This window comes from Oncorhynchus mykiss, chromosome 7 (assembly GCF_013265735.2).
Source record: "Oncorhynchus mykiss isolate Arlee chromosome 7, USDA_OmykA_1.1, whole genome shotgun sequence".
Classification (NCBI taxonomy): Eukaryota; Metazoa; Chordata; class Actinopteri; order Salmoniformes; family Salmonidae; genus Oncorhynchus; species Oncorhynchus mykiss.
The window spans coordinates 85467296-85480997 of record NC_048571.1 but is presented as its reverse complement, the minus strand read 5'-3'; the positions used below and the strand labels follow the sequence as shown (position 1 = coordinate 85480997).

Genomic DNA, 13702 nt, shown 5'->3' with positions numbered 1-13702 from the left:
GTAAGTTAAACTTTATTTATTGTAATTGAAATGAATTGTTGTGTTGTTAGATTGTGAAGTTTTACATACACTTAGGTTGGAGTCATTAAAACTCGTTTTTTCAACCAATCCACACATTTCTTGTTAACAAACTATAGTTTTGGCAAGTCGGTTAGGACATCTACTTTGTGCATTGACACAAGTAATTTTTCCAAAAATTGTTTACAGACAGATTATTTCACTTATAATTCACTGTATCTCAATTCCAGTGGGTCAGAAGTTTACATACACTAAGTTGACTGTGCCTTTAAACAGCTTCAAAAATTACAGAAAATTATATAATGGCTTTAGAAGCTTCTGATAGGCTAATTGACACCATTTGAGTCAATTGGAGGTGGAGCTGTGGATGTATTTCAAGGCCTACCTTCAAACTCAGTGCCTCTTTGCTTGCGTCACGCCCTGACCTTAGTTATCTTTGTTTTCATTATTATTTTGGTTAGGTCAGGGTGTGACGAGGGTGGTAGGTGTTTTTTTTGTCTTTTCTAGGGGTTTTTGTATATCTATGGGGTTTTGGTATTGTCTAGGTAAATGTAGGTCTATGGTGGCCTGAATTGGTTCCCAATCAGAGACAGCTGTTTATCGTTGTCTCTGATTGGGGATCCTATTTAGGTTGCCATTTTCCATGTTGGTTTGGTGGGTTATTGTCTATGTGTAGTTGCATGTCAGCACTAGTTGTTTATAGCGTCACTGTCTGTTGTTGTTGTTGTTGTTGTTGTTGTTGTTGTTGTTGTTGTTGTTGTTGTTGTTGTTGTTGTTGTTGTTGTTGTAGTTAGTTAGTTAGTTAGTTAGTTAGTTAGTTAGTTAGTTAGTTAGTTAGTTAGTTAGTTAGTTAGTTAGTTAGTTAGTTAGTTAGTTAGTTAGTTAGTTAGTTAGTTAGTTAGTTTGTTTATGTGTTCTTCGTGTTTTTAAAAGAAGAATGTATTCAAATCACGCTGCGGCTTGGTCTCCTCGTTACGACGAACGTGACAGAATAACGCACCATAACCAGGACCAAGCAGCGTGAAAGGGAGGAGCAGACGTTATGGACTTGGGAGGAAATAGTAGCTGGAGCAGGACCCTGGACGCAGCCTGGGGAGTATCATCGTTCTAAAGAGGAGAAATACTGGAGAATAGAGGAACGGAGACGATATGAGGGTACACCACTAACACGGAAGCCCGAGAGGCAGCCCCAATCATTTTTGGGGGAGGGGGCACACGAGGAGATTGGCTGAGTCAGGTAGGAGACCTGAGCCAACTCCTCGTACCTACCGTGGGGAGCGTGTAGTGGCCTAGCCAGTCTCCAGACCTGAACCCAATAGAAAATCTTTGGAGGGAGCTGAAAGTCCGTATTGCCCAGGGACAGCCCCGAAACCTGAAGGATCTGGAGAAGGTCTGTGTGGAGGAGTGGGCCAAAATCCCTGCTGCAGTGTGTGCAAACCTGGTCAAGAACTACAGGAAACGTATGATCTCTGTAATTGCAAACAAAGGTTTCTGTACCAAATATTAGGATCTGCTTTTCTGATGTATCAAATACTTATGTCATGCAATATAATGCAAATTAATTACTTAAAAATCATACAATGTGATTTTCTGGATTTTTAGATGCCGTCTCTCACAGTTGAAGTGTACCTTTGATAAAAATTGCAGACCTCTACATGCTTTGTAAGTAGGAAAACCTGCAAAATCGGCAGAGTATCAAATACTTGTTCTCCCCACTGTATATAAAATGTGGAAAAAGTCAAGGGGTCTGAATACTTTCCAAATGCACTGAATGCGAGCACACACACACTTTGAGATTGTCAACTACAACATGGTAAGACCCACCCATATACACTCACTCTGTCTCTCTTTCTCACACATACACACACACACACACACACACACACACACACACACACACACACACACACACACACACTCTCATGCATATGCATGAGCGTACAGAGCCTCCAGCCTCCCGTTACCACATGGTAAGACACACACACACACACACACACACACTCTGTTCTTCCATCTTGAGTCCAGAGTGTTCTGCTCTGAGCCAGAGTTGGAGAGAATGTTTAGAATTAGAGCACACAGCTGTGTAGGACAGACAGAGTACACACACAAACATACATACACACACACACACACACACACACACTGTGCTGCTTCCATATGTGATAGGCATGATGAGTGCCATGGGGTCTCTGAGCCTGTTAAGCAGGGGTCATAAGTTTGGTAGTTGTACAAGTTAATGGGGTGGGGGGGGGGGGGGAGATAAAAAGAGAGTACGAGAGAGAGGGAGATAAAGAGAGAGTACGAGAGAGAGGGAGATCGAGAGAGAGGGAGATAAAGAGAGAGTACGAGAGAGGGAGATAAAGAGAGAGTACGAGAGAGATGGAGATAAAGAGAGAGTACGAGAGAGAGGGAGATAAAGAGAGAGTACGAGAGAGAGAGTTTGGTAGAGAACTAGTTGTAAAAGTAAAGGGAGAGAGACAGAGAGGGAGATAAGGAGAGGGAGACAAGGAGAGGGAGACAAGGAGAGGGAGACAAGGAGAGGGAGACAAGGAGAGGGAGACAAGGAGAGGGAGACAAGGAGAGGGAGATAAGGAGAGGGAGCGAGAGAGAGATAAGGAGAGGGAGATAAGGAGAGGGAGCGAGAGAGCAGGAAGAAAGAGAGGAAATTCCTGTCTTTTTAACAGTTGAGCTAAAAATCTCCTAAATCCTTCCTGTCGTTTAACTAGTCAGCTCTTAGGGACCATTCCCTCTTCTCTTCCTCTCTCATTCTTCCCTCTCCTCGCATATCTGTGGTCATCACAATGTTTTTATGGTCAGATCAGGATTTAGGCCTTCTAATAAAATCATGTTACTGGTGTTTGGTGTTTTTGATGTTGACCTAGTTTGTAATCTCACCTCTAAATAACTTTTCAACAAATTTCAGCCAAAACGATGAGAAGAATGTTCCTGCTGCCAGATATTCAGCCGTTTCTAGTTTGGACGTTGTAATAATAGCATCTGGTTTGGTGTATTTTGGCCATTCAGGGACACCGTACCAGCTGACAGGTGCAGATTAGTGGATGATTTTTTTTTTCTCTCTCTCTCTCTCTCTCTGTCTCTCTCTGTCTCTCTGTCTCTCTCTCTCTCTTCTCTATCTCTCTCTCTCTCTCTCTCTCTATCTATCTTCTCTCTCTCTCTCTCTCTCTCTCTCTCTCTCTGAGATCAGAAGAGAACATGGAATATCTCTAACGGAATATTCAGACCTTCTATTATGTGGGGGGCAGTTTTAAGGAGTCATATAAAATGGCACACATGTCCTGATTGGGGAAGGGACTGTGGATCGGTCTCTGTCCGTCCATTAGTCACACGTGACATCTCAGGCAACGTGGGTGAACAGGCAACGTGGGTGAACATACGTCTTGCCATAGAGATCCAGCCTTTACAAAAACATGACCCTGATTGTCCCAACGCGGGAGCTGTATTAATGAACTGAAATGTGTGAGTGACACCAGAGAAGAAGAAGGGAAGTGAGAGGGAAACCAGTGGACCTTTAAGTTCTCTAGCAGATGGTGGGGTTTTTTCCCGCCTCATCAAGCAAGGAGTTTTTGTATGAAGGATCAATGAGAGAGAATCTAATTTGGTTAACAAAAACATTTAATGTCTTATTTTCTACGTGGGATTTGATCCGATAGAAGTTTCATAGTGCTTAGGTTGTTACCAGTGTACTGACTACATGTACAAATGACCTCTAACCCCTGTACACAGACTTAGTACCGGTACCCCCTGTATATAGCCTCCACATTGACTCTGTACCGGTACACCCTGTATATAGCCTCAACATTGACTCTGTACCGGTTCCCCCTGTATATAGCCTCCACATTGACTCTGTACCGGTGCTCCCTGTATATAGCCTCCACATTGACTCTGTACCATAACACCCTGTATATAGCCTCCACATTGACTCTGTACCGGTACCCCCTGTATATAGCCTCCACATTGACTCTGTACCGGTACCCCCTGTATATAGCCTCCACATTGACTCTGTACCGGTGCTCCCTGTATATAGCCTCCACATTGACTCTGTACCATAACACCCTGTATATAGCCTCCACATTGACTCTGTACCGGTACCCCCTGTATATAGCCTCCACATTGACTCTGTACCGTAACACCCTGTATATAGCCTCCACATTGACTCTGTACCGTAAAACCCTGTATATAGCCTCAACATTGACTCTGTACCGTAACACCCTGTATATAGTCTCCACATTGACTCTGTACCGTAACACCCTGTATATAGCCTCCACATTGACTCTGTACCGGTTCCCCCTGTATATAGTCTCCACATTGACTCTGTATTGGTACCCCCTGTATATAGTCTCCACATTGACTCTGTACCAGTACCCCCTGTATATAGTCTCCACATTGACTCTGTACCGGTTCCCCCTGTATATAGTCTCCACATTGACTCTGTACTGGTACCCCCTGTATATAGCCTCCACATTGACTCTGTACCGGTACCCCCTGTATATAGCCTCCACATTGACTCTGTACCGGTACCCCCTGTATATAGCCTCAACATTGACTCTGTACCGTAACACCCTGTATATAGCCTCCACATTGACTCTGTACCGTAACACCCTGTATATAGCCTCCACATTGACTCGGTACCGGTACCCCCTGTATATAGCCTCCACATTGGCTCTGTACCGTAACACCCTGTATATAGCCTCAACATTGACTCTGTACCGTAACACCCTGTATATAGCCTCCACATTGACTCTGTACCGGTGCTCCCTGTATATAGCCTCCACATTGACTCTGTACCATAACACCCTGTATATAGCCTCCACATTGACTCTGTACCGGTACCCCCTGTATATAGCCTCCACATTGACTCTGTACCGGTACCCCCTGTATATAGCCTCCACATTGACTCTGTACCGGTTCCCCCTGTATATAGCCTCCACATTGACTCTGTACCGGTGCTCCCTGTATATAGCCTCCACATTGACTCTGTACCATAACACCCTGTATATAGCCTCAACATTGACTCTGTACCGGTTCCCCCTGTATATAGCCTCCACATTGACTCTGTACCGGTGCTCCCTGTATATAGCCTCCACATTGACTCTGTACCATAACACCCTGTATATAGCCTCCACATTGACTCTGTACCGGTACCCCCTGTATATAGCCTCCACATTGACTCTGTACCGGTACCCCCTGTATATAGCCTCCACATTGACTCTGTACCGGTGCTCCCTGTATATAGCCTCCACATTGACTCTGTACCATAACACCCTGTATATAGCCTCCACATTGACTCTGTACCGGTACCCCCTGTATATAGCCTCCACATTGACTCTGTACCGTAACACCCTGTATATAGCCTCCACATTGACTCTGTACCGTAAAACCCTGTATATAGCCTCAACATTGACTCTGTACCGTAACACCCTGTATATAGTCTCCACATTGACTCTGTACCGTAACACCCTGTATATAGCCTCCACATTGACTCTGTACCGGTTCCCCCTGTATATAGTCTCCACATTGACTCTGTATTGGTACCCCCTGTATATAGTCTCCACATTGACTCTGTACCAGTACCCCCTGTATATAGTCTCCACATTGACTCTGTACCGGTTCCCCCTGTATATAGTCTCCACATTGACTCTGTACTGGTACCCCCTGTATATAGCCTCCACATTGACTCTGTACCGGTACCCCCTGTATATAGCCTCCACATTGACTCTGTACCGGTACCCCCTGTATATAGCCTCAACATTGACTCTGTACCGTAACACCCTGTATATAGCCTCCACATTGACTCTGTACCGTAACACCCTGTATATAGCCTCCACATTGACTCGGTACCGGTACCCCCTGTATATAGCCTCCACATTGGCTCTGTACCGTAACACCCTGTATATAGCCTCAACATTGACTCTGTACCGTAACACCCTGTATATAGCCTCCACATTGACTCGGTACCGGTACCCCCTGTATATAGCCTCCACATTGACTCTGTACCGGTACCCCCTGTATATAGTCTCCACATTGACTCTGTACCGGTACCCCCTGTATATAGCCTCCACATTGACTCTGTACCGTAACACCCTGTATATAGTCTCCACATTGACTCGGTACCGGTACCCCCTGTATATAGTCTCCACATTGACTCTGTACCGGTACCCCCCTGTATATAGCCTCCACATTGACTCTGTACCGGTACCCCCTGTATATAGCCTCCACATTGACTCTGTACCGGTACCCCCCTGTATATAGTCTCCACATTGACTCTGTACCGGTACCCCCTGTATATAGCCTCCACATTGACTCTGTACCGGTACCCCCCTGTATATAGCCTCCACATTGACTCTGTACCGGTACCCCCTGTATATAGCCTCCACATTGACTCTGTACCGGTACCCCCTGTATATAGCCTCCACATTGACTCTGTACCGTAACACCCTGTATATAGCCTCCACATTGACTCTGTACCGTAACACCCTGTATATAGCCTCCACATTGACTCTGTACCGGTACCCCCTGTATATAGCCTCCACATTGACTCTGTACCGGTACCCCCTGTATATAGCCTCCACATTGACTCTGTACCGTAACACCCTGTATATAGCCTCCACATTGACTCTGTGCCGTAACACCCTGTATATAGCCTCCACATTGACTCTGTACCGTAATACCCTGTATATAGCCTCCACATTGACTCTGTACCGTAATACCCTGTATATAGTCTCCACATTGACTCTGTACCGTAATACCCTGTATATAGCCTCCACATTGACTCTGTACCGTAATACCCTGTATACAGCCTCCACATTGACTCTGTACCGGTACCCCCTGTATATAGCCTCCACATTGACTCTGTACCGGTACCCCCTGTATATAGCCTCCACATTGACTCTGTACCGTAACACCCTGTATATAGCCTCCACATTGACTCTGTGCCGTAACACCCTGTATATAGCCTCCACATTGACTCTGTACCGTAATACCCTGTATATAGCCTCCACATTGACTCTGTACCGTAATACCCTGTATATAGTCTCCACATTGACTCTGTACCGTAATACCCTGTATATAGCCTCCACATTGACTCTGTACCGTAATACCCTGTATACAGCCTCCACATTGACTCTGTACCGGTACCCCCTGTATATAGCCTCCACATTGACTCTGTACCGTAATACCCTGTATATAGTCTCATTGTTATTCTTATTGTGTTACTTTTTATTATTACTTTTTATTTTAGTCTACGTGGTAAATATTTTCTTAACTCTTCTTGAACTCCACTGTTGGTTAAGGGCTTGTAAGTAAACATTCACAGTAAAGTCTACACTTGTTGTATTCGGCGCATGTGACAAATAAAGTTTGATTTGATTTGACACGTGACATTCCTGGAAAATTTGTGGGGAAAAAACAAACACTTTATATCAGAGTTGTACCTTTGGTCACTTGCGTATCGTTTACCGTTGCCTCGTTTTTTAAATCCATGTGTGTTTTGCCTATTTTATTGGTTTGAGGGTAGTTGAGGAGATTAGGGGAGGGTTTGGCTGGCCGGGATATCCTTGTCCCATCGCGCTCTAGTGACTCCTTGTGGTGGGCCAGGCGTATTGCACGCTGACTCAGTCGCCAGTTGGACGGTGTTTCCTCCAACACATTGGTGCGGCTGCCTTCCGCATTAAGCGAAGCAGTGTGTCAAGAAGCGGTTTGGCAGGGTCGTGTTTCGGAGGACGCATGGCTCTCGACCTTTGCCTCTCCCGAGTCCGTAGGGGAGTTGCAGCGATGGGATGAGACTAACTACCAGTTGGATATCACAAACAATAAATACATAAACATAGCAATATTAATATTATGTAAAAAGTTTGAAAGGGTTTGTGCTTTTCACGTCTGAGAGAGCCTTTTTATGTCTCTATTTTGGTTTGGTCAGGGTGTGATTTGGGTGGGCATTCTATGTTTTGTTTTCTAGGTTGTTGTATTTCTTTGTGTTTGGCCGGTTATGGTTCTCAATCAGGGACAGCTGTCTATCGTTGTCTCTGATTGAGAACCATACTTAGGCAGCCTTTTTTCCTACCTGTCTTTGTGGGAAGTTGACTTTGTTTGTGGCACTATGGCCCTCGTAAGCTTCACGGTCGTTTCTTTGTGTCTTGTTTTGTTGGCGACATTTAACAAATAAAAAAAGTAAAGTACGCTCACCACGCTGCACCTTGGTCTCATTCCGACGACGGCAGCTTCTTAAACTTAAGGATGTTTTAAATATTTCTTTAGGATGTGTTATAGGGCTGCAGTTAGCCTAGCAATTAAGAGTGTTTGGCCAGTAACTGAAAAGATGCTGTCCCCGAGCCAACTAGGTGACAAACCTGCCAATGTACCCTTGAGCAAGGAACTTATCCCTAATTGCACCTGTAAGTTGCTCTGCATAAGAGCATCTGCTAAATGACATGTAAATGTAGAATGCTTGATTTGTTGACCGATGTGTTATAACAGGTCATGGGAATTAAAAAAAAATAAACACTATTTAAACAATCATTAATTCTAGTTAGGTTATCTGGTTGTCCTCCTTCAGGTCTCTAATGGCTGACTGTAGCTCACTGTGCTGCTGTTTCACCTGATACACCATACTGGTCTCCTCTGCCTGCTGTTGACTGCCTCTCCTGTCGGCAGGTCAAGGATTTCTGTGTCTGAGTCATTTTTAGAGGAGAGTCTTGGAGATGGTGCTGATATCAGAGCTTGGAGTGGTCTTCTCCTGGGTTGTGGTCTGTGGAGAGTATTGGAGTGGTCTTCTCCTGGGTTGTGGTCTGTGGACAGGCTTGTAGTGGTCTTGTCCTGGGTTGTGGTCTGTGGACAGGCTTGTAGTGGTCTTCTCCTGGGTTGTGGTCTTTGGAGAGGCTTTAAGTGGTCTTCTCCTGGGTTGTTTCTCCTCTCCTCTGAGGAGAGGCTTTGAGTGGTCTTCTCCTGGGTTGTTTCTCCTTTCCTCTGAGGAGAGGCTTGGAGTGGTCTTCTCCTGGGTTGTGGTCTGTGGAGAGGCTTAGAGCGATGGTGCTGCTATCAGGGCTTGGAGTGGTCTTCTTCTGGGTTGTAGTCTTTGGAGAGGTTTTAAGTGGTCTTCTCCTGGGTTGTTTCTCCTCTCCTCTGAGGAGAGGCTTTGAGTGGTCTTCTCCTGGGTTGTTTCTCCTCTCCTATGAGGAGAGGCTTTGAGTGGTCTTCTCCTGGGTTGTTTCTCCTCTCCTCTGAGAAGAGGCTTGTTACTCCTATTTGTTTCTCCTCTGAAGGACCAGAAGTCTTCCCACGCTGCTTTCTGACCCCTGAACCATGATGGTGCCATTATGGTAGACGGTGTTAACGGTTAGGGAGGGGCCGTTTTCATTGTTGTCTTCATTGATTGGTATCCGTCTGCTTTTTCCAAAACCGTTCTTTCTCTGTTTTGGGTATTTGGTGCACAGGGCAGTGTGCCAGGCTTATGTATGAAATAAGAGATGTTGTTTTCTTCCCCTCTAGAATTGATAAATCTTCTACCAAGGTCTCGGGTGACAGTCTCATTACTTTACTGGAATGTCATTTAGAAATAATCAGATTCTGACAGGAGATTCTGACAGGAGATTCTGACAGGAGATTCTGACAGGAGATTCTGACAGGAGAGGCCATTGGAGTGTAACTTTACTGTGACCTGTCAACTACGATGAACGCTGTAACACCTACTCTTTAACTAGCTGTCTCGAAGACAGTTCATATCATTAACTAGCTGTCTCAAAGACAGTTCATATCATTAACTAGCTGTCTCAAAGACAGTTCACATCATTAACTAGCTGTCTCAAAGACAGCTCCTGAAAATCATTAACTAGCTGTCTCAAAGACAGCTCCTGAAAATCATTAACTAGCTGTCTCAAAAACAGTTTCTGAAAATCATTAACTAGCTGTCTCAAAGACAGCTCCTGAAAATCATTAACTAGCTGTCTCAAAGACAGCTCCTGAATATCATTAACTAGCTGTCTCAAAGACAGTTCATATCATTAACTAGCTGTCTCGAAGACAGCTCCTGAAAATGATTAACTAGCTGTCTCGAAGACAGCTCCTGAAAATGATTAACTAGCTGTCTCAAAGACAGCTCCTGAATATCATTAACTAGCTGTCTCGAAGACAGCTCCTGAAAATGATTAACTAGCTGTCTCGAAGACAGCTCCTGAAAATGATTAACTAGCTGTCTCAAAGACAGCTCCTGAAAATGATTAACTAGCTGTCTCGAAGACAGCTCCTGAATATCATTAACTAGCTGTCTCGAAGACAGTTTATATCATTAACTAGCTGTCTCGAAGACAGCTCCTGAAAATGATTAACTAGCTGTCTCAAAGACAGCTCCTGAATATCATTAACTAGGTGTCTCGAAGACAGCTCCTGAAAATGATTAACTAGCTGTCTCGAAGACAGCTCCTGAAAATGATTAACTAGCTGTCTCAAAGACAGCTTCTGAAAATGATTAACTAGCTGTCTCAAAGACAGCTCCTGAAAATGATTAACTAGCTGTCTCGAAGACAGCTCCTGAATGTCATTAACTAGCTGTCTCGAAGACAGCTCCTGAATGTCATTAACTAGCTGTCTCAAAGACAGCTCCTGAATGTCATTAACTAGCTGTCTCGATGACAGCTCCTGAATGTCATTAACTAGCTGTCTCGAAGACAGCTCCTGAAAATGATTAACTAGATGTCTCGAAGACAGCTCCTGAAAATGATTAACTAGCTGTCTCGAAGACAGCTCCTGAATGTCATTAACTAGCTGTCTCGAAGACAGCTCCTGAAAATGATTAACTAGCTGTCTCGAAGACAGCTCCTGAAAATGATTAACTAGCTGTCTCAAAGACAGCTCCTGAAAATGATTAACTAGCTGTCTCGAAGACAGTTCCTGAAAATGATTAACTAGCTGTCTCAGAGACAGCTCCTGAAAATCATTAACTAGCTGTCTCAAAGACAGCTCATGAATGTCATTAACTAGCTGTCTCGAAGACAGCTCCTGAAAATGATTAACTAGCTGTCTCGAAGACAGCTCCTGAAAATGATTAACTAGCTGTCTCAAAGACAGCTCCTGAAAATGATTAACTAGCTGTCTCGAAGACAGCTCCTGAAAATGATTAACTAGCTGTCTCGAAGACAGCTCCTGAATGTCATTAACTAGCTGTCTCGAAGACAGCTCCTGAATGTCATTAACTAGCTGTCTCAAAGACAGCTCCTGAATGTCATTAACTAGCTGTCTCGGTGACAGCTCCTGAATGTCATTAACTAGCTGTCTCGAAGACAGCTCCTGAAAATGATTAACTAGCTGTCTCGAAGACAGCTCCTGAAAATGATTAACTAGCTGTCTCAAAGACAGCTCCTGAATGTCATTAACTAGCTGTCTCGAAGACAGGTCCTGAAAATGATTAACTAGCTGTCTCGAAGACAGCTCCTGAAAATGATTAACTAGCTGTCTCGAAGACAGCTCCTGAAAATGATTAACTAGCTGTCTCGAAGACAGCTCCTGAAAATGATTAACTAGCTGTCTCGAAGACAGCTCCTGAAAATGATTAACTAGCTGTCTCAGAGACAGCTCCTGAAAATGATTAACTAGCTGTCTCAAAGACAGCTCCTGAATGTCATTAACTAGCTGTCTCGAAGACAGCTCCTGAATATCATTATATTTTTTAAACGTATTTGATAGCCTGTTCCATTTCAGTTGTTAGCGGTCTCACAGGCAGAATGTCAAATCACCCGCCCCGCCCCTCGGCGAGTCCATTTGTGCGTTCAAGTGCCCCTCCACCATTTGAACAAGTGCTCCCGAGGGTGAGGGAGTGAAAAGGATTGAGGTTTTATGGGATAATTATCCCCTCCGGTCGGCACTTAGACTGAGCCTGCAATGCTGCCGGCTTCATAGCGAAGTGGAATCCCATAAGGCACGGCGTCATTTATTTTTTTTCTTCCGCAATTTCACACAAAAGAACGGAGAGGCCGAGGCATGCCTAATTATATGATACGTGCATTTCTTTATTTCTGATGTTCGAGACTTGACACATACAATATTAAACAGCTCCCAAAATAAAATGTTTATCTGTTTAACTGAGGTTTACATTTTGTAAAACGACAGGGAGGATTTGTTCATTTGAATTTCATGCATCATTCATGTCATGTGTGTCCCGAAGTTGATGGATTTATTGATCCCCCTCGCCACTCTCTGGAAGTCACCCTCTGAGATACGTCAGAACACGTGTAAACAGATGGGCCTCCGAGAGAGTTGATAGGGGCGAGACAGGGGTTTGGGATTCACTGTGTCTCTCTCGCTCTCTGTCTCTTTCTCTCTCCGTCTTGGTCTTTCTCTCTCTCTCCCCAACTCTGTCTCTGTCTCTTTCCCTCTCTGTCTCTCTCTCTCTCCGTGTCTCTCTCTCCATGTCTCTCTCTCGCTCTGTGTCTCTCTCTGTCTCTCTCTCTCTGTCTCTCTCCATGTCTGTCTCTCTCCATGTCTCTCTCTCTCCCTCTCTGTCTCTCTCTCCCTGTCTCTCTCTCTCTCCATGTCTCTCTCTCCCTCTCTGTCTCTCTCCTTGCCTATCTCTCTCTCTCCGTGTCTCTCTCTCCATGTCTCTCTCTCGCTCTGTCTCTTCCCGTCTCTCTCTGTCTCTCTCTCTCTCTGTGTCTCCCTCTCCCTCTCTCTCCGTGTCTCTCTCTCTCCCTCTCTCTCTCTCCTTGCCTATCTCTCTCTCTCCCTGACTCTCTCTCTCTCTGTGTCTCTCTCTCCATGTCTCTCTCTCGCTCTGTGTCTCTTCCCGTCTCTTTCTGTCTCTCTCTCTATCTGTGTCTCTCTCTCTCCCTCTCTCCCCCTGTCTCTGTCTCTCCCCATGTCTCTCTCTCTCCCTCTCTGTGTCTCTCTCCTTGCCTATCTCTGTCTTTCTCTCTCCCTCTCTGTCTCTCTACCTGTCTCTCTCTCTCTCTCTCTCTGTCTCTTTCTCTACAGATCCTATTTGACCAGGCCCAGAGGTCAATCAAACAGCAACTGCACACCTTCATCAAAGAGTGAGTATCATCCCTTCTTCCTTTGGTGTAGGCCCCTTATTCTTGTCGCATTTCAGTCCATAGAGATGGATAGAGGACTCTAGTACCCAAAAGCACATTTTAGCATGGACAGCTCCATTGAGGACTTTCACCATTTTGAAGTAGTTAACTGGGCGGGACTTTCTATGGGTTAACGAAGGATCACGTAATTCCATCCAGGTCATCGGGAGGGATCAGTCAATGAGGGAACTTTCCAGATCTACAGGTGCCAGTGAATCAACCGACTGTGTCTTTATACCGGTTCAAACAACTCCCTCTAGGTGGCAGTATGCACCCCTTTGCAGGTTGTTTACCAACTCATAGAAGTAGTAGAAGAAGAACAGTGACTCAGTGAGATGGCCTCAATCGAGCTACCCTGTGTGCTCACAGACGCCTTAATGGGCCGGAGCTGATCTCTATACATCTCTATGCTTCAGTCTCTCATCTCTCTTCCTTCATTGTTCTGTAAAATGTGAGGTCCTCTCAATCAAGGTTTCCTTAGCCTGGTGCCAGATCTGTTTATGCTGTCTTGCCAACAACTACTATAGTCATTGTCACCCTGTTGGGATGAGTGTAAGTCACTCTCTCTCTCTCTCCTCCCCCTGTAGGGATGTGTGTAAGTCACTCTC

At 44.9% G+C, this 13702-nt stretch overlaps 1 protein-coding gene across 3 annotated transcripts in view; it reads left to right on the top strand.

The window, feature by feature from the left end:
* The window catches only part of LOC110511195 (arf-GAP with coiled-coil, ANK repeat and PH domain-containing protein 3), a 158866-nt gene that overhangs the window by 70723 nt on the left and 74441 nt on the right, over nt 1-13702 (top strand). For all 3 annotated transcript variants that reach the window (XM_036984260.1, XM_036984261.1, XM_036984262.1), the window contains exon 5: nt 12997-13055. In XM_036984260.1, coding sequence (XP_036840155.1) covers nt 12997-13055 — 59 coding nt within the window. The remainder of the gene's footprint in view (nt 1-12996; nt 13056-13702) is intronic.